Source organism: Serinus canaria, chromosome 20 (assembly GCF_022539315.1).
Source record: "Serinus canaria isolate serCan28SL12 chromosome 20, serCan2020, whole genome shotgun sequence".
Taxonomy (NCBI): Eukaryota; Metazoa; Chordata; class Aves; order Passeriformes; family Fringillidae; genus Serinus; species Serinus canaria.
In genome coordinates, this window is record NC_066333.1 from 20,984 (window position 1) to 46,079 (window position 25,096).

Consider the following 25,096-nt stretch of genomic DNA (forward strand, 5'->3'; position numbering starts at 1 on the left):
TCAGTAGTCCGCCGAGACGCTTTTCTTTCCGCACTGTTGCCGCCACAGTGGGCCCAGGGAACAGCTCGACTGCTGTCCCGCCACAGCGGGCCCAGGGAACAGCTCGACTGCTGTCCAAAAGCTGTCAGTGCCCTACTCCAGCCTTCCTGCAGCTGGAGGTCACAGGCTGGACTGGGAAGATCAGCTGCCTACAGAGAGCTGCTTTCCACCGGGGGCGGGCTCGGGACCGCAGGCGAGTCCGGCGCCGGAAGAAGGGTTCGGTTCCGGGCCGCGCGGCGTCATGGAGTCGCTATGGCGGCTGAAGCGGTTTGACGCTTTTCCTAAGACCCTAGAAGATTTTCGGGTTAAGACGTGCGGGGGAGCGCTGGGTGAGCGGGGGCGCTGCGGGTGGCCGGGGAACCTTAGCGGGCCGGCTCTCTTCAGCGGCTAGGGGAGGCCGCGGTCGGGTTGCGGCAGGCTGACAGTGATTCTCATCTCCCCGGCAGTGACGGCAGTTAGCGGGCTCATCATGGTGCTGCTTTTCTTCTCGGAGCTGCAGTACTACCTCACCAAGGAGGTAAGTACCGCCGATGGAGCGGACACGGCCCCAGTATCGCGGTGCTGCCTCCGACTTGCGGTGGGCAACCCTTCAGGGCTGCCGGAGGACCCTCGCCCCTGCCCCCGCCGGGCCGCCCCCTGGGCTGCCCAGGCAGCAGCTTCGCCCCGCACAGACCTGCGGTTCGCCGTATTTTTTTCTGCCCTGTCTGGTCGCCGCGGCGGTGGGAGCGAGCTGCCCTTCCCCGCCTGTGGCGTCTTGCTGGGACGGCGGTACGTCTCGCCGCCTGCGAGCAGCCATGCCATGCGAAGAGGAGAAAGCAATCACTGAAGCCCTGTTCCCTCCCCACGTTCGGAGATCCCCCAGTAATTTAACAGCATTGCAAATAGCATGCACTGGGGTGTGCATGGCAGTGGCTCAGCTGTCTGGCAAACCTCTAATGTCTTAAAAATCAGCTCCTGAGCCACAGCACCAAGGAAAAAGGGCCTTTTGATTTGCTTACAAGCTAAATGGGACTGTTTTTCCTTTGTTCCCAGGTTCATCCAGAATTATACGTTGATAAATCAAGGGGAGATAAACTGAAGATCAATCTAGATGTTATTTTTCCACATATGCCTTGTGCTTGTGAGTAAGACTTCTGAATGGTGATGATAATTTTTGTCCTTGGCAGGGGGTCAAGACGCTCAGTGTGCCCATAACAAATGTATGTTTATAGATCACTTTCCTTGTGCACTGCTTTCAGATTTGAGCATTGATGCAATGGATGTAGCAGGAGAGCAGCAGCTGGATGTAGAGCACAATCTGTTTAAACAACGTTTGGATAAAGCTGGGAATCGTGTAACTCCAGAGGCTGAGAGACATGGTAAGATGCTGTTCTGCCTGTCCTGGGTGGATGCTCTGTTAGTCTTTCCACTGTATGCCTGTTCTGAGATTTGTGGGGACAAGGTGACAGCTGTAGAGTATTTAAATGCCACAAAGTCTTAAATACCTTATAGCATGCAGATCTATTAAACTACTCTTACACTCAGTACTTTTGCAAGAAAATCTTTTCCCAGTCTCCCTGAAACTCTGATAAAGACCCATGGATACATTTGAGGAATAAAGTTACACTGTTGGTGGTCTTTTGGGATTAGAAATCAAGCCGCTGTTCTCGCAAAACTTGACTTTAAATCCCAGTGGGTGAACAAATGGGACTATGTGGTTCAAGGAAAGAGCCTTTCTCTAGGGAAGGCTCCAGTGACTTAACCTTTAAGCCTAAACTGGCATTTTGATCCATTAACTCTGTGCGTGTTAATGTACACCTGTGTAAATATATGTGAGTTGATCTATTGTTTGCAAGCTGTAATAAGTGATCCTTGGCTACATAAACCTCTCCTCTTCAGTTTTTGCATGTTATGACTCATCCTTTTTCTTTGATACCAACCAGAAAAGATTCTGACAAAGCATTTTTCAGTCACACAGTAATACTGTTTTGACTTTTCCTTTCCAAAACATGAGTTACTTATTCCCTTTTCTGGAAGTCATTGTAGCTCTGAGTATCAACATGACCAAATTTTTAGCTTTGTATCACTTTACATTTAACATTTCTGTTGTTGACATTGAAAGGCTAAACTAAGCCAGGAGCTGAACAATTGGCAGGCACAAGAGTTTCTCTGGTTGTCATGGGAATGTGGTGATAGTGTTCTTACTGCTGCGTCACTTAGCAGCCACCACAGGTTGTGACTTTAAAAATTACTGTCTGGGGACAAAAACTATTCTACATGTTTTTAAGCAAGTCCTGTATCACTCATAATGTACTGGTTGGGTCTACTTAAGACACGCTTTAGCAAAGCCTTTATGTAAAGTAATGTCTGATGCTTCAGCAAGCCTTCTGGCTATCTGTAAGCCTTCCTTCAGCAAGGCTTACAGATAGGCAGTTCTTTCCACGGAGGCTGTTCTTGAGAGGACAAATACTATGCTCCTTCTTGGTTTTACTCCACACCTCAGCAGGCTATATACATACCATTTTAGGTGGGTATTGGGTGCAGGATGTGCAGTAGCACATTGTGTGTGCATAGAGTATTCATTGCATAGAGCAGAACAAGAGTACAAGACAGAGTTTCTAGATGTGCCTCATCACTTTGAATCCTGTTTTGTCTTAGAGCTGGGAAAAGAAGAAGAAAAAGTGTTTGATCCAAATTCTTTGGATGCTGATCGCTGCGAGAGCTGTTATGGGGCAGAATCAGAGGACCTTCGGTAACCTTTACACCTTTTTCCTATCTTCTTAGTGCTTGAATCCTGGTATGTCATATGCATATTTTTTTTCCAAATGTCTGTGAAGGTCTGTGCAATGAAATCCTGCTCTCAGGCACATGTTCAGTGGTAAGAGCTATTGTGGTTTGGCTATGCCTTTGAAAGCTGCACTCAAGATTGTTGAGAAGGTGCATCTGTAAGTTGTTTGGATTGTCTACATGCCTGTTTAAGCAGTACAAAAATTTTATCTCAGCAGGTGAGAGATTATCTGGGCTTGTTTGGTGTCCAGAGCGAAGGTGTTTAAATGATTTCACTGTAACAGAAGTTATCTTGACGTAAAACACGGTTATGCCCTGGCCTTGCCTTCTCACTTCTGCTGCTGGCATTGTATCCTTACAGGAGCAAGGACCAGATATCTATGGCTCATGCAAACAACAGGTGTCTTTTTGTATTTTTCATTCCTCAGAACAGGAAATTACTGTAAGAATAGCTCCATGATAGTCCATATAGGTTCTGGACTGATCTTGGCTATTTTTGGCTCAGTGATAATTTGGTTTTTCCCATCTGTCATGTTGTGTCCTTTCCCAGAGATGTTTTCATCTTGAGGTATTCATAACCGCTCCCTTCAACAGCAGGAATTTGTTCAACATGTCCACCAAAACGTGAAACCAAGGAAGAAACCTGTTTTTTTTTTCTGGTAACTAAGGTATTGTCCACAGGTAGAAAAGTACAAAGAAAGTTTGCAGTTAAGCCCCCCTTTAGCCCAATGTCTTGGCCTAAAAAGAGGAAAGGAGCAACAGAAACAGGCAAATGCTTTGTTCACATGAGGAAGTTCCGAACGGCTTATAAATGGGGGACACTGATGTTTTTGTGGCACATTTCTTTGCCAAGGGATGCCTTGGCTGTGTAAATGGCCAGGCAGAGCCCTCTTTGGACTCCAGTCCTGTATTCAAACAGCATGCATCCTCACCTCCAAATCTCAAAAGGAACATCAAGAAGCTCATGCTCATTCAGGAACGTAAGACCACTTTCCAAGGTCCAGTCCCCAATGTTTGTGTTGCTGCTTTGTTGAAGAAGAATCTGTCAAGTCCTGAGCTGGAGCATCTCTTCTCAATGATAAAGATGATAAGATGGTGCTTGTGCTTTTTGCAGGTGTTGTAATACTTGTGACGATGTCAGAGAAGCGTACAGGCGGCGAGGCTGGGCCTTCAAGAACCCAGATAGCATAGAGCAGTGCAAGAGGGAAGGGTTTAGCCAGAAAATGCAAGAGCAGAAGAATGAGGGCTGCCAAGTGTATGGTTTCCTAGAGGTCAACAAGGTGAGAGAGAGCTTTTGCTGTGAACCTGCTGCATGATGGTGAGGGCTGTGAAAAGGCAGAGTCGGGGAATTCTCCTTTTCCAGTTTTAGGTGCTTACAAGACTATAATAGAATAACCTCTGGGATTAGCAATGTCTTAGTGCTTGTCATGGGGTTCAGGAGGACAGTCAGGAAGAGCAGTGGGAAAGAGGCTAATTCTGGTTTGTATTCTGTGGGCTGGTAGGAAGTCATGGCAGCTGGAGAAGTTTGCCTTTTCCTCCCACCTGGGTACCAAGTCTTTTTGCAGAGATTTCTGGAGGAGGAGAGGCAGCTTCTTTGAGCTTGAATTGTTCCACCTGCCCTTCCCGTTTTAAATCAAAGGCCACAAGTGGGTGCTGGAGATAGCAGTAACCAACAACTCGCCTGCAGAGGTGTTGGAGAGAGTGAAGTGTTATCTTCTTTAGAAAAACAGTGGAAGCAAGGCTATTGGAGTTGGTCGTCCAGGCTGAAAATGCTCAGAGAGGTGGTTTATGCAAATGCACCGGGTAACTATGTAACATGTCATTTTGTGGCTTACGCCCACAAACAGAAGTTGCATACCCAAGTACCTTCTAGAAGAAGTCAGACCCAGGCTATATTTTTGTTTGTTTTTTAACTTCAAACTCAGTTGTTTTTTTATTTTTTGGCGTGGTTTTTTTTTTTTTTATTTTCAATCCTTGTGTATTCTTCCTGGAGACCACAGTCTTTATTTCTAGAAAGTAGACCTTGTACTCTCATATCCAGATGTTGTGATTTGAGCATTATCATAGGTATTCAACTGTTATGGGACCCTCTCTCATAATATATGATGAGCAGGAAGATTCCAAATTCTGGATGTAGGGATGGTCCAAGTGTGAGTGTCACTGGGGAAGTTTTTGGGGCCTTTTTTTAGGCACTTGGAACTTTGCCCGTCTTCATTCTCAACAGGTCTCCAGTAAACATAAGGCGTAGGTTTGCTCAGGCATCAAAGATGTAATACAGTGTATGAGCTTGGAACATTCAAATCTTCCAAGGCAGAGTGCATATGGTTGTTAGTAAGTGTCAGGGAGGACTAGCACCTAATATCTATATCCCTTTCAGAGTCCAGGATGAAATTTAGTTTGTCTTTTGCAGATTTTTGGGGGGTTGGGTTGTTTAGGGCGGGGGGGGGAGGTTAGTAGGTTAAGTGCTTTATTTTTGCATGCTCTTATTTTCATGGGTTTATACATTGGATCACTGCTGATCATATTGTTATAAGTGTTCACTCTCACTTTCTCCTGTCTTTTTCTTTGATACTGTTTTGTATTTTCTGAAGTACCAGTCAGTTTCCTACTTGGAGTTAATTCCTCCTTTTCTCGTTTTTATGTCCACAAAATAATCTGGATCGAACAGCTGTTATCCACATCCGTGTTTAATTATGGATTTCAGCATCACTGCCTGTAATGAACATGGGAAATTCATACCTCTCCTAGGATAATGTCTGCTGCTACTGTCACCTGTGGAAATGAGTCAGTTGGTGTCTGTCTTGTGTAAACAAAATCCTAAAAATCCAAACACCAGACAACTGCTTTGCTTACAGAGATTCAGACCATTTAATGAATGTTTACTGTCTCCTGCAGGTAGCTGGAAATTTTCACTTTGCACCAGGAAAAAGTTTTCAACAGTCTCATGTACATGGTAAAGTATTTTCTTTTCCTCTTTATTGGACCTTTTGGTTTCAAGTGTGTCTGACCGTTTTCTTTTAATATCTTTACATAACTGTCTGTAGTAACAACATCACTTCTTCAGTGAGGAGGACATTGTTGAAGTTTTGTTATAGTGGTTTTGAACTATCATGGACAGATAGAAAAGTGGTTTCTAGGGGTGCTGCCACATGAGTGTGGAAGAACTTGGTAGAGAATATTTCTGGGCAGTCTCTCAGTTCTGCAAAACTTTGCTGCTTTGCAGTCAAACAACCTCAAGTAACGTTTTCAGTCCTGAACCTAACTACCAGTACCTCTAGAAGGGATATTTTCCTCTATTCACGAGGCTCAGAGTAAAATTATGTTGTGAAGGACTTCCTTTAGTGTGTGTATATATATATATATATAAAAATATATATAAATATATCGTGGCGAGAACAATAGTTGTAGGTTACAAAATCATGGAATGGTTTGAGTTGGAAGGGACCTTTAAAGGCCATGTAGTTCAACCGCCCTGCAATGAGCAAGGACACCTTCCACTAGAGCAGGTTGCTAAGAGCCCAGTCCAGCCTGGCCTTCAATGTGCTTGTGGTGTTTGATTCTTCAGTAAGGTTTGCTTTAACATGCAGTCCTGTTAACATTTAACAGAATGTCACGCAGGATGAAGTTGAATGTCTAAGAGATGTCTGAATATTCCAAACTGTTGTTGTTGAAAGTCACATTAACAATTCACTGAATAATTTTACTAGACCTACTTGATGCAGAACTCTAATGACGGACAGTATTTTTACTTTTCTTTCTATTCCTTACTGATATGAATCAGTATGAGGGTAAAGAATAGAGTAGTGTGGAAAGTTCAGTCCACTGCACCATTCTTCTTGCCTCCTATTGGAGTCTGTACCACATTTGTACAGCTGATGGTTATTTTGAGGTGGCATTGCAATACTGAAGCTTGCATATCAGCTTTTCAGTTTCTTGCATTGTTTGTCTCTTATGCTGAAGTTCCTGTTGTATCATAAATCTCCAGCCAGGAAATGGGCATGGGCATCACTGTGACAGTCCCAAGGGTCCTATTAAGCAGCACTTTGTAGATCTGACTGCAGATGTAATTGTGATCTGAGCTTCTGAACTTTTGTTGTGTGCTTGGTGTTAACATCTTGAAACTGTAACTTCTTTCCTAGGGAGAAGCAAGTTGCAATGGCTTTATTTCAGAAAGTAGAATAAGAGGGGCTGACACATGTGGCAGCACTGTGTAAGGTCCAATTTTCTTTCTGTTTAGTTATTTATATATATTCAGTTATATATAACTTTATTTGCATAAGCTCTGTGTTCTCAGCTCTCCATTAGAGGCTGAGCACTTTACTATTAGAGGTAGTATTTTATCTTAGTTTTCACCATTACTATGTTTTAGTGTGTATTGCTACTCATTCCTAATCTCAGGTCATCAGAATTGTCCTGTCTAGTATGACTCACGTGGCTGATCTTATGCCTTTTTGCCATCTAAAAGGGTTAATTACCTATTAGCTAGTGCATAAATACAATGCTTGAACTTCTTGGACAGGTACTCCATCTCTGTTCTTCACATCCTGTGTTCCCTGATAATCTGAGCTGAACCTTTGGATATGTGTTGCTTTGAAGCAAGCAGTGATGCTGCTTTTCATCCCAAGTTATTGGAAGCATTTAAAATTGGTCACTTTAGGCTTGCACCACGATGTGACAGCATCAGTGTCAGAGAAGACCCCCAACTCTGGAATGTCAAACTGGCTGCAGATGATCATTTGTTTTTCAGTTGCACTAAGAAATCCCAGATCATTAGGAGGAGGATTGAAAGAGATTGTGAGGAGGACTGAAGCACTTCCAATCAGAATTCTTAACACTGAAACTTGTAGTTTTGATTCTCCTGCACTGAGGGAGGTCAGAGTCAAACATTACTGATACTTAGAGTCTTCTGTTTTAAGCAGCACAGCTTCAGACCCTGCTTATTCATTTGGTTCTTGCTGAGGTTGGAGTTGCTTCACTGTTGTCTATTTAGACTTTGAATCCTAAACTGAGATTTCATGTTTGGGTCATGCAATATGCTGCAGATTTTGGTGAAGTTCTCTCTCTCACTTTTGCATCTGCAAGGACAGCCTCCAGCATCAGCTGGGCCTATTTATGACTCTGAGTATTGTATCTGTTTTCTTTTGCAGCAATTCACACCTCCGGTCTTTCCTTCCTGTCTCAGAGGAAAGAGGAATGATTGGGTGATTTAGCTGTTTAGCCTCTGAGATTTATGTTTCAGGGGCTGCTTGTCACAAACATGTTCTATGAAAAATTCTTTCCTTAGGATTTTTCCCCTCCTGAGAAGCTGAGAGGCCTCAGGAGCAAACTGTAAACAATTCTTATCTGCTGCTGTGGAATGCAACAGGGGGAATCTCTGATTGGTCTCATCTGGTTGTTTCCAATTAACGGCCAATCACAGTTCACCTGCCCAGACTGTCTCGGGCAGAGACAAGCCTTTGTTATTCATTCCTTTTCTATTCTTAGCTTAGCCTTCTGATGAAATCCTTTCTTCTATTCTTTTAGTATAGTTTTAATATATTATCTATCATAAAATAATAAATCAAGCCTTTTGATACATGGAGTCAACTTTCTCGTCTCTTCCCTCATCCTGGGACCCTTGTGGACAATACCACAGCTGCTACCATGTCTGTCCGTGCCTCTATAGCAGCAGCCATCCCCTGCTTCATCTGCAGTAGTTGAGAGCGACTTTCTTGCCTGTGGAAACTTCACCTACCTAATGGTAGGCTCCTGAGGAGAGTGACATTATCTACATCACTTCCATCTTTCTTGCTCTGTTTCTTATAGTCAAGGGGAAAAGCTGAGGGTTCTCATTCCTCCTTTAGATTGTTTTTGGGCCACTCTGCTGCTGAGGTGCCATCATGTTGTCATGTTATGCCTTGCTTTTCTCTGTGAAGAGAAATGTGGCTTCGCCATCATCAGTATTTTTTAGAGAAGACATTGCCCATCATGCTTTTTTGACAGCCAGAGAGCTTTTCAGGATTATTTAAAATGTCTCATTAGAGTCCTTCAATTCCTTAAAAAGAAGATGATGTTGATGGCATCATTCAGGACATTCTGTCCTGAAGACACACTCTGAATGACTGTGACAATTTCTGTGGATAATGCAGTCTGTGTGTGGTCCAAATTTTGTGGTTTTCTTACACCCTACAGGTCAGCTGGAGGAACAGAGTTATCTTTGAAGATGCTGATTTTGAGATTACCATTTGTTTTCATCCTCTTTCTTGGTGATGGCTGTGGAAGGAAAAAACACAGGTTAGATGCTCTTAGCGATGATGACGGTCTTGGAAAAGGAGCCTTCTCCTTGGAGCCCCCTAAGCTTTGCCTAGAAAGGTGTGAAGCTTTGTTAGCTCTCTAGGAGTCAGATCCACTGGTCAGTTGTACATCCTCATTAGTGTTCTGTTTATGTGTTTAACAAAAGGCTTCTTTCTTTCTCTGCTAGAGCTTGTTTGACGGCCAGAACCTGTTTGAACTCATCCTTGGACGCTGTGGATGACCCCAAATGGCCTCTCTTATTTTACGTACTTGTTATTGTTTTGATTACTGAATTGTGAAAAGATACCAAGTCTTTGACTGCAGACTGGTTGTCATTTTTCAAGTCCCTTGGCACCTTCTCAGTGTCAGCCAAGAGCAAGTGACACTAACTCCTTTTTCTGCAGAGACTGCAGTCTCCTTCTCTGTTCCTTTCCTATAGCCCCAGTAGTTGTGGGCTCATTACTATTGCACAGGCCTCTACAGCTAGCAGTTACTTATCTGAGTGTTCTCCTGCCCAACAATATACTTGAAGAAAATGACGTGGGACTCAGTCTCCATCAGGACACCAGTTCAGTGTGGAGGAGATCCAAATCCTCTGATCACCTCTACACAATTCCTTCCATAGAGGAGGTGTGTATGAGCTCATTCTAGCTTTTGTCCCAAAGTAGTATCTGTTAGGGAACTATTTTTATCCCTATACTGAAGACTGAGAGTCTTACTTCATCCTCAGCATTGCTGAAGACTTTTCTTTTACCCTAGTGACCTCTTACCAGAGTTTGGTTGTCTTGGTGCTGAAAGACCCAAGGTCTCACCCATTTATGGTGGACAAACTGTTTCCAAGTTATAACAAGTCTGTTTTGGAGACAACAAAAATGACATTTTCATTTGTCACTTCACTATCATCCATCAGATCTCAAGTTGTACCAGTTGTTGGGAATGCTTAACATTTGTCAAGTAGCCCTCTGGAGCAGCCTTTCCTTCTCCATGCCAAAAATCATGCTATTGTAGAAGCCCCAGCAGAGATATAGCTGAGAGGATCAAATTACTGTGGGAAACATTCAGAGGCCCATATAACTATAAGGTCCTGTAAGTCTATGACAGTTACTGATTAGTGTTAAATGTATATATTGCTCAGTGTTGAATACAAATGAACAAGCTTTTGAAACAAACAAAAAAGGAGTTTACTTAACCTCCCTTGAGATATGCTGTTCAAACATATGTTTCCCTGCCCCCAATCTTTCCTGGTATTCACCTTTGTCAAGATCTTGCAACAGAATGAACAAAATCAGCCTCATGATTTGTTATTTCTTCTGTGCATCAGGTGGGATGAAAGTAGCACAGGATTGATTAAGAATAAAGAACCTATTACACAGCTTTGAATGATAATATGTTGTAAATATAAACCTTGAGTGCATTTCTGAATAGCTTTGCTCCTAAAATCATCTCTCTTATCTTATGACTGAAAAATAATCTAAATATAACCAATATTGTTGTTTGGCATGCTGCTTTGGCATTCACTTAACATATATGCACATCCCCCCTGTGTTTTTCCCTTTGGTGATTAATTACTGCATTTTGAGCTCTCTGTTACACTTTAAACGGTTGCTTGACCATATATCAGTCCTTTAGCTGTCTAGGGGGTGATTTTATATGGCCTAGAAAGTACACAAGCACAGATGTTTCTCTTCCCCTTTTTGGTAGGAACTTTAAATACTGAATCTCTTTGTAAGTATATTCTTAAGAGAACATTTCTCTTTTCTCTTCTACTTTACTTGTTTTCCCAGTGCATGCTGTTGAGATTAGGTGTTGCTGTATCCTTTTTTTTCCTCTGAACTACAGAACTAACATGATTTTTGTTATTTGCTGAGCCCATAAGTCTCCTTTGGAAGGAACAGTTAATCTAGGCTGGGATTTGAGAAGGTTTTCAGGAAGCTAATAGGACAGCTGTGCCAGGTCATTTTTCTGTGGTAAACGAGGTGGAAAAGGTGGAGAATCCTTGTCTTAAATTATTTTAGTATCCCCATGTTGGAGATAATGTTTTGGTTAATGTTTAACTACACTGTGCAGCTAATGTGCTTGAGGGGAATGTGCCGATATGTTAGAGCAATTTCTGCTTTTTCAAGTCAGATGAGAGAATTATCTCACTTATTCTCACTTGTACAGCATGTTAGAGAATATTTCCTGAAAATTCATGTACCAAGCCAGCTGATCTGTGAGTCATTTGTAGGAACTCTTACAAGGGTTAGTAAACCATTGGATTATTCTATGGGTAATCATGGCAGTTGCAGGTTGACTGGTGTTTCAAGTCAATAGCATCTGCCAGAGGGCTTAAACTCTCAGCTTTGCTTAGCTGCAACATTTTCTGTGTTGCTCCCTGCCTCATTCCCCTCTTCACAACACATCTTTATGCCACTTTCATCTTCCTGCCACTGTGCTCCTGTAAGATACTTTCCTCCATAAAATTCGTCCCCACTTTGAAAAACATGTCCTATCTCACCTTGGAGCAATGTGTTTGGGTGGCAGTCTTTGGTTTTTTGGAACTTTAGCATGTTTATTGACAGAGTCCTGAATGGCAGTAAGTGCTGTTAATCCTCTTTTAGGGGTTAAGAACTGAGTTTTGTGAAGTCCAAGGAGGCTTTGTGATTGTCCCGGTCAGAAATGCAGGATGGGGAGAATTCTTCAGATAGACAACATTAGTTAAAACTGTGTTACTAAAACCATGAACAAATCTTGGTTCTATAAAGCAGAGTTCTTGACAAACTTAAGATGTTTAGCAAGTATCTTTATTTTGCCTGTTAGTTGTGGTTAAAGAAATGAAAAAATGTGTTTGTTTCTTCATAAATAAGAGTCTTTGGTCCTAGCAGACAGTTCTCTTTTGTTCTCTTTTCTTGTCCTGTTCCTTGTCTTAGCAGGCTAAATAGCCTGCTGGTTTATGTTAAGCTAAACATGTATCTGCAGTGTAGAGTATGCACATACGTGCTTAGCATAATCATCAGTGATCAAGGAGAAACAAACCTGCAGGATGGTGGAAGACTCTTAGAAACTGAACAGCTCTACTGCAGAGTTGTAAATCACTTATTGGAGGGGAGTTTTATAAAAACTACTTAGTTGTGGAAAGCATAGCAGAGCACTCCGGGGACTTTATTTTTCAGTAGCCGTAACTATTAAAAGGGGTCACATACAATGTAAATCTAGTGTAACATGTTAGTTAATGTCTGGTCTTTCTCAAGTGATGCCCTGGAATTTCTCTGGTACTGTGCTATTCCTGTAAGTTTTGTCATGCTTACTAGTCCTCAGTACAACTTCACATGTACCAGTACATGTGACTACCCAAATGATAAATCTGATAAACACCATAATCCTGCAAAGGGTTCTAGGAGCACAGCTACCATGAGGATCAACCCTCTGCCTCTCTGTGCATCACTGTGCCAGTGCAGCTGTGGGATTGACCTGACTTTGGAACTGTTCTGACTGGAAGAATAGCCTCAGATAAAGCAAGACTTGCATTTCACCCTTTTACAGACTCTGAGATGGCTCATGGCTGAAAGGCGGGTGGGATAGGAATGAGCTGAGGGACTGAAAGATGGTGTGACAAAGGAACCTCTCCTTTCTTTCCTTCCCCTGCCCACCATCACATATACTTCCAAATTTTTTCTAGGAATTTCTTTTTTAAAGTTCATTGATACCCTTGTCAGCACACAAACACAAACCTGTGTGCTGTCACTGTGCTAATGGCAGTGACAGGTCTGCACTCCAGTCAGAGATAGCCAAACGAATATCTTAAGCCAGTGCATCTCTGAGCTCTTTGAAATGCAGAACCATTGCCTTAATTCCAAGTACCGCAGCCTAGTCTCTAGGCATTTAGTTGCAAGAAGACCTCTCCCTTCATCAGAGCCTTAGGAGGAGTGTACTGTAGCATTTCCTTTTTTAATTGTACATTCTCTATTTTTCATGCCTATCTCTTTAGGTTTAGTAAGGGTTTTATGTAAATACAAGTACAGCTTCTGGTGGTTTACTGAAAAATGTTAATTGAAAAAAAAAGAGTTCACAGCACACTCAAGTAAATGTTTTAAAGGAGAGGCTAGTTCAAATCAGATCTTTAGCTTTGCAGCTGTTGTGGTTTGCTACTCTCCAAACACCAGGCACCCACAAAAGTTGCTTGCTCACCCTCTCTTGCTCTCAGCTGGGTAGAGAGGGCAAAAAAACCTAAGAGCTCCTGAGTTAAGATGAGGACTGAGAGAAAACACTCTTAAGGGAAAAACAGGTTCAAATTAAAAGATATAAAGTAATTTTCTTATTAAAAGAGTCAGAGGAAGATAATGAGAAGTAAAATAAGACTTTAAACCACCTTTTTCCGTCCCCAGCTGTTCCCTCTTTCCCACTGACTGTGCAGGGAGACAGGACATGTTGGTTTTGATCAGTTCGTTACCTGAGATATTTTTCTTTTTGCTCAGGGAGCGGAGTCTTTCTTCTGCTGTGGCATAAATCCCTCCCACAGACAGTCTTCCCAAAACTATTGTGGCATGTCACTTGTCCATGGGGTGCAGTCCTCTAAGTTTGAGTTTGGAAGCAAGGGCCCTCTATCTCTGGAAGTAGGGACCTTCGCTCTCCATTTGGGTCTCCCACTGGATCACAGCTTTCTCTAGCATCCACCCGCTCTGGCATGAGCACTTTTTCCATGGGCTGCACATGGATCTCTGCATCCCCCACGAACTTCGTGCCTCACATGGGGACAGTTTGTTTCACCATAGTCCCTCATCATGGCTTGCAGAGTAATCTTGGCTTTGACACTTAGAGCACCTCTTCCCCCTCTTTTTCCACTGACCTTGGTGCTGCCCTGTTTTTCTCCCTCACATGTGCTCACCTCCTCCTCTTCTCTGACTAGCAGTCAGACTGCTGCTCATAGGTACTTTTGATAACGAGTTCTGCTAATCCAAAGATTCCTACTGCAGCTCCCACAGCTCAGAGAGGTTGATCCCGTCTAGGTTCTGTGCCAGAGAGTCTCTCACCATATTTCTGCTGCTGGCCACGTGGCCCCGCCACCACCAAGCGGGCAGTGACGGCCACCACGGCACCGGTGGTATTTAACACTTCTCTTCCAGCAGGGTTCTGGGAAGGAGAAGCTGCTGCCACTGCCCCTGCCCTTCTTCCCACTGCATGGCTGGCTGGGTGTGGTCAGGCAGTGGAGGCTTGCCAAGTGCCGCACCAGGATGGCAGCAGCTGTGGCGCTGCACCACCCCTGGAGAAAACTGCGCGCATGCTGTTTCAATTTTTCTTCTTAACTATGTCATCACAGAAGCATTACCAACCTCTCTAATTGGGCCAACAGCATGTCCATCTTCAGAGCCATCAGAGATTGGCTCTGTTGGACATGGTGGAGGTTTCTAGCAGCTTCTTACAGAAACTACTCCTGTGGCCCTCCCTCGCTACCAAAAACCAGGCTGTGCCAAATCAACACAGCAGTTTGTCTTGTGCTAGGCTCTCAAGGGAGCAGCATTTCTAATCTTTGTTAATAATGTAGCAAAACTTGGTGATCTGACTCCATTAGCTCCTAAAGTAATAGCCCACGATTATTGAACGTGTTTTACTTTGCTAAATTGAAAGGTGAAGTCTGCCTTCCTGAGCGCATGAATTTACCTGTTAAAACAGTCACAGCCTCTGGCTTCTTTGAGTTGATTGTATGACTGGATAAACCTGGTAGGAGCGATACTGAAATGCAGTTTGCAATTTGGATTTTCATCCTGAGACTGATGCTCCTGGTACTGCATAAAGTCATTTAAGCAGCAAACTAGAAGATATCCATTGCCTCCCACAGATTTTAAAGATAAGCATGTATATATTGATTGTCATCATAGTTATAGCAGTACCTTACCTACTCCAATGCATGCGAAAGATAATTGACTAAGCCATCAAAAGAGTATTCTTAGTACAAAAAGAAGGGGAAGATGTTGGAATCCAAAATGTTGGGAACTCTCAGAACTTTGGGCCTGTAAGCCAAAGCTTAGAATTAAACACAGGATTTGATCTGAGACCCTGGAAAAGTTTTCAAAACTTAGGTGCTGGAAGCAAGAATGTGGATTTATAGTTTACAGGAGAGACACATTAAGCTAAATAGAAAAAAACTTTATAGTTTTTAGAAAAACTAAAAGTAATTTCAAAGGTAAACAAGAGATTTGGATTGCAGTACTGTAGGTTTATATGTCATAACATGATTGGCTAAGAACGTTTACATGAGTCCATAAGACACAATATTTAAGGATTGGGTCAAAAACATAAATATCCCACTACCATACTTAATTGTTTGTAGTGTTTTATTGGTCAATAAATCCTTAAAAAGTCTTCTAACTAGAAGTCTTGTGACCTTCTGAACCATGTAGTGAAGATATGAGCCAAACTAACCCTTCCTGCCTATGTAGAAGATAAGAAAAATAAATCGCATAATCTAAAAAACTCAGAGGTACTGTCTCTAACTCATTCAAAACTCTTTCAAAAATCCCCATACCATATCTCTGCCAGATCCCTTCTAGGCGTGTGTGGTGCTGCCAGCATTGTCACATTGCTATATGTGGGAAGGGCAGAGATGGGGCAGGCCAAATTCCCCAAATCCCAGTACTGGTGACAGCCACTGTGGCCCTACTAGTGGTTTGTAAATAACCTGCTCGGACCATTCCTTTCCTAGTATGTTCTCTGGGCAGCAGTAACAAGGCTGATCGGCAGAGTACTGAGAGTTACTAAGATGATGATGATTTTTAAGGGCACTTGCATGTTATATTAAAGCATGTGCTCTGCTCATTTGTTAGTTTAGATCTATTGTGCCTTTGTGTTTTACAATAGTGAGAGAAGTTATGTGTAGCTAACAGCAAAGCTTTCTTTTCTGGCCTCTGGGATCTTGTTTTTGCCCTAGATGAAGAATACATGTAGGTGAGGACTGAATACCTGATCTGAAGTAACTCCAAATTAAATTTACTTTCTTTCATTCTAGCAGTGGCTCTGTGTAAGGATTGGTATTGCAGCAGTTTTATCTGTCACACACCCTACTATGCAAGCAAGGGAGAAACCCAGGCAATTTTCTTGACATTTTAGATTGTGATGGAAATGAAAGGAGCTGCCTTATTGCTAGAATATGGGAGAGAGATATTATTGCTATGACAATGTGAGCTATATTGTTAACTATTTTTCTATTACAGTTCACGATCTGCAGAGCTTCGGACTTGATAGTGTAAGTGTTCCTAAGGCAGTGTTCTAGTTCTTTTAGTCTATTTTCCTCCTGGATTTCCCTCCCATTGCCACATTGAGATCCTAGACTGCTGCAGATTTGGCTTAAAGAGTCTAAGCAGAACCTGGGTCCTGCTTTAACAGAGGGTTCTGAAATACATTCTGTGACATTTGCATGCTGTTTGCCAAGCCTGTGCCTCTCTTCCTGAGCCTGCCTTTTTCCTTAATCTATGCTTCACAGTTTCTTAAGGTTGATATTGTCACAACTGCTTCTGGATCTGTTGGAGTTTACCTTGTGCTTGGAGGAAAGTAGACGATGCTCATACTTACTCCTCCAAGGCAGCTGACAGCATGTGCTTCTATTGCAAGGAAAGGAGTGGGTGGGAGAGCCTGCTCTGTAGATGGGGGGAAAGGGCACTGAGATCTGTGGATTTCCAGCAGGAGGAGGAGAAATTCCTTGGTTTGAAATCTTCTAGGAATAAAAAAGAAGAGCAGATGTTTTGGAGTTTACTGTTGGGATGCACAGAGAAAAGGAGCACCTGTATCCATTCTAGAGCCACACTCAGAAAAATATACCAATAATGACCTTCAGGCCCTTTACCTTACCCCTCATGTGCTGTGCAGCTATTTAAATTATTAGCATTTCCATTTCAGATCAATATGACGCACTATATCAAACATCTCTCGTTTGGAAGGGATTATCCAGGCATTGTGAACCCTCTGGATGGGACAGCCGTCACTGCACAGCAAGGTAAAAGACAGCTGAAAGAAGTCTCTTTTTAAGTGTCTGTATTAATAAGTGTTAGAAGAGAACAGGAGCAAAGTTCTCAGTTTCAACAAAATCCCTGACAGTGTTATGTGAAATGTGACTCCTCCACCTTGTGCTCTTTCTGGAGCAGCTGTCTCCATTCACCTGGAAGAAATCTGCCAACATGTTTGGATTCTGTGACCTTTCTGAAAGGTATCTGTCCTGGTTCAGGGCAAATTTGGGAGAGAACCCCCAAAGGGCTCCTCTAGGAAAGCAGATTCAGTCGCCCTTCCCCACAGCCAGTCCAGGAGAAAATACCTCCTTGAAGAAAAGTGGAAAAAAACTTTTATTAAACAATAAAACCTAAACAATATTAAACAATAAAACCCCTTGCTGCTCCAGAAGAGATGACAAACCCAGAAAGTCCCCTCCCCAGGTTGCAGTTCAGCTCACTCAGTCCCTTATCAGTCCCTTTGGCGCTGGAAATGCCACAGCCCAGGCCCGGCCCGGTGGCCACCGATGCGAGCTGCTGATGCTTTTATGGTTGTTCAGTCCAGAGCAGGTGTGAACAGGTCCAAAGAAAGGGAAAAAAAAGGAAAAAAAACTCAGTCCAGGGCACTTCTTTGCCTCAGCTAGCTAAACTAACTAAAAGCAGAAAAAGAGAGCCCTGTCCTGCCGTCTGTTCATCCACAGACAACACGGTCCAGGAGCAGGAATGTGGAGGAGTGAGTTCAGTGTCTGAAAACAAGCTGCGCGCTTCTCCCCCCTTCAATCTTTGGAACAAGTCTTAAAGGTGCAGAACTTATTATTCAGCATAAACGGAACAAGACGATTTGGGATAAAAGCATCATATAGTCAACCCAGGGCAGTATCTCTGTTCAGCATTCATGAATGCACAACAGCAGGTACAGTGTGTCATTATTAAGATATAGTTCAAGGAGAGCCCTGTCTAACTACTACATACAGTGAGAGAGAACCAAAAGATGCAGCATAGACAAAAAAGGCCTAATAGGTAGTTGCTGGAGAGCTGTGGTGTCTGCCTGACCTTAACATACCCAACAGTAAGAGCTTGAAAAGCTGCAGTGAAGTTGAAATATTGCTGATCTTTTCTAGATAGCTCCAGGTTTGCTGGCTTGAGAGACAGTTTTTTCTTCCTGCTCCTGCTGTGCTGAAGTTTATTTCCACAAGCTTGCTTTTCTATGAAAGGTCCTTTACATGCCACTGCAGAGGTTCTTATTTTAGATCCACTGAAGTCTGAATAGTTTGTCTTTGGAGGTAATTGGAGCTGTATGTAATAAAGCTTGGAGAAAGAAGTAATTTACTTTGAAGTAGTGATAAGATTGTTAGTCCTACCTGAATCTGTTCTTTAAAGTTTTCTACCATTGATTTTGATCCTTGTACCCAAATCAGAGGATGGCATTTGAAAAAAAGTACAAAAAAATTAAAAGGTATCATAATATTCAATACGATTATGATGCTGTAGTATGTAGATTATGATGCTGTATCCCTCTCAGATAGTTTGTGGAGTAACAAACTATCTGAGAAGGGGGACCTGTAGCTGATTGGTAAATTTCTGCATAAGTTCAAGCTTTTCATCCTGAGCCTCAGGGAAATCTACCTCAGTCGGTAAATTCTTGAAGAATTTGTTCTGAAGACATGCTCCAGTAAAGAAGTAGAAGCAGTAGATTGCAGGTCAAATTTATGTTTATTGCAGCTAAAGATACCATATGCAAGAATTACTTCTGCTGTAGAAATTGTTGGATAGTCTTCTCTAGGGAATTTCACAGAAAATAGTTTTTTTCTTGCATTGTGTTATCCTTAAGAGAACTGAAGGAGCAGGCTGGTCTGAGGCAACAGAAGGGGTTCTTCTATTTTTAATTCATTGGTCCAAATCTTCATTTTCACCTTCTGATACAATAAATGCCATGCTTCTGCAGGAATAAACTGCAGTGTTAATTGAAGTTGATCCTCATTTAGACCTAAGTTTTCTAAGGGCTATGTTGTTAAGAAATTTTCCTGGACTAGAATTGAATTTGCAAGAAGTTTTACTGGTAAAGCTATAGCAAGTTTGTAGAAGCTTTTCTATTTTTTCAAAGCCAAAATGCCATGAGTTTTGGTTTTGCTTGAAGCATAAATGAAATTCACTTTGGTAAAAGGAAGACACATTTCAGACATTAACTTTACTGTCCTTGAAAACCTCCAGTAGCTGGTGTGCAGAAAGATGTTCCCTGACAAGCTGAACAAAACTAGTTTGTGTCTACCTGACCTGTCAGTGAAAAGCTTCCAGCATATGGCTTTATATTAATTGTGTCTCTCCCTGTCTTTGCTTATAGCTTCCATGATGTTTCAATATTTTGTGAAAGTGGTCCCCACTGTGTATAGGAAAGTAGATGGTGAAGTAAGTACCTTTTTCCCTGCTACTTTGACAAGTGAAAGCCTTCACTTTCTCCTCATATTCTTGATGCTGACAGTAACTGTGGATCCAGATGTGTTGCCAGATGTATACCAGGGGCTGTATTGTACATTTAGTACTTGGAACCCCCGAGTGTGGAATTCAGTAATGAAATCTGGATAATATCTTTCTCCACTTGGATTGTAATTTGTGTTAGATAACTTAGTAGGGATGATAGAACATAATTTCATTTTACAGAAACCCAGTTTAATTGCTCTAAGAATAGGGCTAGTATGAACAACATGTAGAAAAATGGCAGGGCACAGAAGAAGGCTGAAGAGTGATCTTAATTTATGTGAAGACAGGCTATCTCTGTCTTTCTCTGCTCTCCTGCCTGTATGCAGTATTTTCCTTTTTCTCACTCTTGATTATTTATGGCTTTCTGCTATCAGTGCTGTCTCCTGAAGCATGCTTAACAGGACTGCATTTTGGTCCTGCAGAGGATGACATAGACTCAGGGTTGAGAGGGACAGCTTATGCTATTGTGTGCCAGCAGAGACCAAATAGTTCAGCCTGGGTGTTATGCTTCCCTCATCCTATGGGCTAGCTGCAGCTTTAATTGGTAGACTATAGTAAAAATAGACCTGATAGCAAATACCTGATCCTGATAAAGCTCTTCATGACTCTTTCTAACCACTGTCGGGTTGCCCACAGGGGCAGGGCTACACTGATGTGGTTCACTGAACTCATATTTTCATAGCCTTTCCTATTCCCTGTTAGCAAAACAATGTTTGGTGCATTTTTTTCCTGGTAGGTGGTAAGAACTAACCAGTTCTCAGTTACACGACATGAGAAAATAGCAAATGGGCTACTGGGAGACCAGGGTCTGCCGGGTGTCTTTGTGCTGTATGAGCTTTCACCCATGATGGTGAAGCTGACAGAGAAACACAGGTAAGAGACATTTCATTCTATTTTGTTCATCCTTCATTGATTTTGTAATTTTGCATAGGTTGATAATTCATTGTCATTTAGACATGATAGTGCAAATGCCTGAAATTCATCCAAGCCCCTTCCCAGCCAGTGAAAAGGAAGAGGTGCTCACCGGTGCCCTTCCTCTCCCTGTGAGCTGTGGTCTGGGTTTTTTCTGTTACTATGTATCAAGGTGGAAAAGGAAAGTGGTGCAAGGAGCAGAAGTGTGATATAGTGGTTCTTGGTTCAGACTTTGAATGGGAAGAGTAGATTTACAGAGCATACCCATTTTACCAACAGCACCCACACAGTCCAACTGGTTCCTTAGTTTGTATTTGCTATAACTTTTCTACATCTTCAGCCAGTGTGGAACCTCCTCTTCTCTCTGGGTTAATGGCTGGCAATGCACCTGCAGGGGAAGGGAAGGGGCTGTAGCTGTCCAGTCTTTGAGGTTCATAATGGGGGGCAGAAAATATCTATATCTTAAAATGTACTAACATGTGCTTAGGATTTAATTACTGTGCTACATGACCCTCCTGTGCATTCTCACTGGGTAGGAATGAATACTGTCTTAGAGATTAAAAGTCCATCTTTCAAATTTATAAATTCAGTACTTCCTCTTAGTGCTGATGACTAAAAGTTGCAGAGACAAACTCCATTCTGTAGCCAATAGGGGTTAATTAATTCTTTAATTTGAGAATCGTTAGCTATGAATATTTAGGTAATGCATACTTATATACTATGATGAATATTATTAGAATTATTAGTTAATTGTTACATACCCGACATTGGTATCTGAGCTCATATTGGTTGTTCAAATTCTAGGTCCTTTACTCACTTTCTCACTGGAGTTTGTGCCATTGTTGGAGGCATATTTACAGGTATTGCACCTTTCAATCATTTTGCTTTCTAAAGTGTAAACTTTTACTATCTTACTCTTTCTGCAGTCTGCATGTCTAGTAATAAATCCCTGTTTGATTAAGGGAGATTATTTCAGCCCTTGGGAAATGATACATGTTCTGCAGAGCCACAGGAGTGACATCAGACTGTAGCTAGCACTGGAGGTTTACAAGATGCTGTAGATAATGTAGACCTATTACAGCATTTCATTTCATTAGGCCTGTAGACCTGTCATAATATTTCATTTTGATGCTCTACAGGACATTTTGTAGAGCTGTAAAGCTGTTCTTCACAAAACATATGAAAGTGTCTGTACTTGCGTTCTTGGCCAGCTTGGGTCTGTAAGTAGATAGTTGTTTTCATGTGGAATCAACACCAGTTAAGTCTCTGAACCCAGGTTGCCATGGGCATAATATAAATCTGAGACATCAAACTGCTCCCAGACATAGGAGCTCCAGCTACTATTCTGCAAGGACTAGATGGGGTCTTGTGAGGCTCAGACGCTCCTGCAGATACATCTGAGTATCTGCACTTCACTCTCAGTGCTGGCATCTGGAAAAGCTAATCAGTATCTGCTCAGCTCTATGCATGGGAACAGCCTTGGTGCAGCCGTGCTCTCCAGGTAGTAGTCCAGGGTGCTCATAGTCAGACATGTGGGTGTTAAGGGCCAGCCTGAAGATGTGGTGAGGGACCTTAGAAACCAGTTTCTGTGTCACATAACATCTGTATCAAATACCTATAACATCATACCTTTATCTGCAAGATTTTCCCATCATCTGCGGTGTCACAGTGCTCAATTAATCTGATACTGTTAAACAGAATTTCTGTCTGCAATAAATTTTATCGTATTCATCTCTCTGGTATGAAAAGTCATTCAGAAATTACTTTCATGACAAATTCAAGTGCCCCTTAGCACTGACTGGGTTTGGCAGCCAATTCATGTTTCTGCCATACACCATGCTCAGACTCTCTGTATTCTAGAGATCAAATCCACTAGTGGTCAATAAGGTTAATTACTTGTACCAGCAGTAGCATGGCCAACAGGACCAGGGCGGTGACTGTCCCCCACTGCACACTGGTGCTGTACCTTGAATCCTGGGTTCAGTTCTGGACCCTTCATGATGAGCAAGACATTGAGGTGCTGCAGCGAGTCCAGAGAAGAGAATGGAGTTGTGGAAGGAGCTGGAACGTAGGTCTGATAAGGAGCAGGTGGGGGTGCTCAGCCTGCAGAAAAAGAAGCTCAAGAGGGACCTTCTTGCTCTCTACAACTACATGAAAGGAGGTTGGAGCCAGATGAGGGTCAGTCTCTTCTTCTAACAGGGACAGGATGAAAGCAAATGGCCTCGAGTTGCACCAGGGGAAGTTTAGACTGGGTATAAGAAAAAAAGAAATTTTGTCATGGAAAGGGTTGTCTGTTCCACAAGCTGCCCAGGGCAGTGGTAGAGATTCCTCCCTGGAGGAATCTAAAAGGTGTGTAGATATGCCACTTAAGGATGTGGTATAGTGGTGGGCTTGGCAGACCTGGGGGCAATTGGACACTATGACCTTAGAGGTCTTTTCCAACCTAGATGATTCCATGCTATTCTAAAGTCACCTCAGTGTTTGAGTAACCGTATCAAATTGATTCCACAAGTAGAGATAATTTCAGGGCAAAACAACTACACAAGAGTTATCTGAAGCATGATAGACCAAATATTAAGTCCAAGAATATCATATATCGTAATAAACCGAGGATTCAATTCCCATTTTAGCTGCAATGCTTTGTAACATGTTGAAATGTCTTTGTGTACAGCCAGCTAATCATTTTCTTATTCCTTTGATTGAAGTTTTGAATAAAAGAAAGAATATGAAGCTTTATAAAATCCAATCATTGAAAAATAGCTTCCTAGCAACTGTTGTGTTCCTTCCCTGGCAGGAGCTAAAGGTTCCTGTCCTGTGAAAACCTTGGTTGACTGGGGTTTGTGGTACAGTAGACTATTCTGAGTTTTCCTGTGGTCACAAACAAACACTGAATTAATAGGCTTCTTCAGGGCTGGAGAGGTTTGAGGAAAATACTGCAGAAAGAATTTAAGGCAGTGGTTTGTATTGCTTTGTGTCTGATGGGTGTACATTGCCATCTCCAGTAAGGGGCATCCTTCAAGGGCAGTATATGGTACTTTTAGGGTTGCTGTGAAATGAGCAAGAAATGGGAAACAAGTCCTTTGCAAACTGAGTCAAGGCAGCAAGTGGCATAAAGCACATCAGCTTCCTCTCCAAACTCTTCTCAGTCATCAGTAAACACACATGACACAGTCTGTCTCTTTTATTTCTGGAAAAGGGATCTTTTCTAGAGAAGTATGATCGCCTCTGTCCTGCAGCATGGGTCTTGTCTGTCCTGAGGAGATGAGGGCTTTACTGTTTTGAGCAGCAACAGCAGCAGCAGAACCTTTTATTGTCTGGTGGAGCTGGGATTCCTTTCCTCTGACAGCAGGGTTTGTGTTTTCTGTCTTTGGGAGCTGTTCTGTCTTTGAGGCATGTCTGACTTCATCCATTTGGTTTTTTCCTTTTAGTTGCCGGTTTCATTGACTCCTTGATCTATCACTCAGCACGTGCCATCCAGAAGAAAATTGAACTTGGGAAGACAACATAAATAAGCAATGGCATCAGCCCATTTAAAAACAGACAAACCAAAACCAAACAAATGAAAACAAACAACAACAAACAAAACAACATAACCCCTCCCCAAGCCTCCAAGGAGAGCTGAGCAGACTCTTTGAAGCACAAGTGATCTTCTGAGAGTGCACAGGAGAAGAGGTTTGGAACTTGCAGGTGGCCCTAACCACTCATATGTTACTGCACCCTGATTCTTTGGCCTTAGTTTGTGGATGAAACAACTTAAACCTTGCTGCTATAAAGATTAGCTATCATATCAGGCTCTGCAGGCCCTACTGTCACACTCTTTTTGTGTCAGTCCATGTTCTTCCTTCCAGTTCTATTCCCCTTCCCAACAGAGATGCTGGAGATACTGCATTCTGTTTGCCTCTAGGTATAATGTACTTTATTATCAAGAGACCTGTAAGAGATTGAAGTTGCCATCAAATAGGCTTTCTAGCAACACCATCAGAGATTTTTAATTTTTCCATAAAATGTTTCTGGGTGTGCTGATGCTGTATGTCAGACCTCCGTAAAAATGTGCTGAATCACATCTTTTGCCTTCCAGCCATCCTGGGCTGAATTTTAATTGATTTTTTAATTGGATTTTTTTTTTCATTTCCCTTTGGTATAGATTTTCAAGTCCATCCTCTCTTGTTTTAGTAAGGCTTATGGAAGAATAATTAAATTATTTGAACTAGTCCTGATACTGAATTGGAAATAAGAATTAAAAGACACATTGCATTGTGGCAAAGCGTGTAGAGATTGTGATGATGATGGGGCTTTTTTATGTTAAATCATTACACAAGTGAATAAAGTGCTTGGTATCTGAAACTATATTGGGAGAAATTTGAAAATAATGAGGAAAAGAAATTTGTGAATTCTTGCTTATTTGATGTCAAGCAGATTGTTTACTCTTAAATCTCAGATCTGGATTTGCTTTGATATGACTCTAATATTGGTCCAAGCAATTGGACAGGCACAGGATCAGATATGCAGAGAGAAAGCTGTTTTATAATTTATTTTAGAGCAGGTTTTGCTAGGTGGTTGGGTTTTTTAATTAGTTGAACTTACCTATAAACCAGGGAGTCCAAAAGCTGCTGTTTTTTCAGCTGGGGAGAGAAGCAATTTGTGCTGTGGGTAAGGAGAATTATTATCTTCAA

At 42.2% G+C, this 25,096-nt stretch overlaps 1 protein-coding gene across 1 annotated transcript; it reads left to right on the plus strand.

Annotated features, from left to right (window-relative positions):
• Positions 1-221: 221 nt before the first annotated feature.
• On the plus strand, positions 222-24,770 carry ERGIC3 (ERGIC and golgi 3). Its single transcript, XM_009098799.4, has 13 exons — positions 222-368; positions 486-556; positions 1,072-1,159; positions 1,278-1,397; positions 2,677-2,770; positions 3,920-4,085; positions 5,701-5,758; positions 16,266-16,297; positions 16,948-17,044; positions 19,375-19,439; positions 20,248-20,384; positions 21,228-21,283; positions 23,852-24,770. The coding sequence occupies exons 1-13, from the start codon at positions 281-283 to the stop codon at positions 23,929-23,931; spliced, it is 1,152 nt and encodes a 383-aa protein (XP_009097047.1). The 5' UTR covers positions 222-280; the 3' UTR covers positions 23,932-24,770.
• The last annotated feature ends 326 nt before the right edge of the window (positions 24,771-25,096 follow it).

Excerpts from the sequence above, each read along its gene's own strand:
- ERGIC3 (XM_009098799.4), top strand. The coding sequence starts at position 281 with ATGGAGTCGCTATGGCGGCTGAAGCGGTTTGACGCTTTTCCTAAGACC. Across the intron at positions 4,086-5,700 it reads GTTTCCTAGAGGTCAACAAG|GTAGCTGGAAATTTTCACTT; the intron begins GTGAGAGAGAGC and ends TGTCTCCTGCAG. Across the intron at positions 21,284-23,851 it reads TGTTGGAGGCATATTTACAG|TTGCCGGTTTCATTGACTCC; the intron begins GTATTGCACCTT and ends TTTTCCTTTTAG.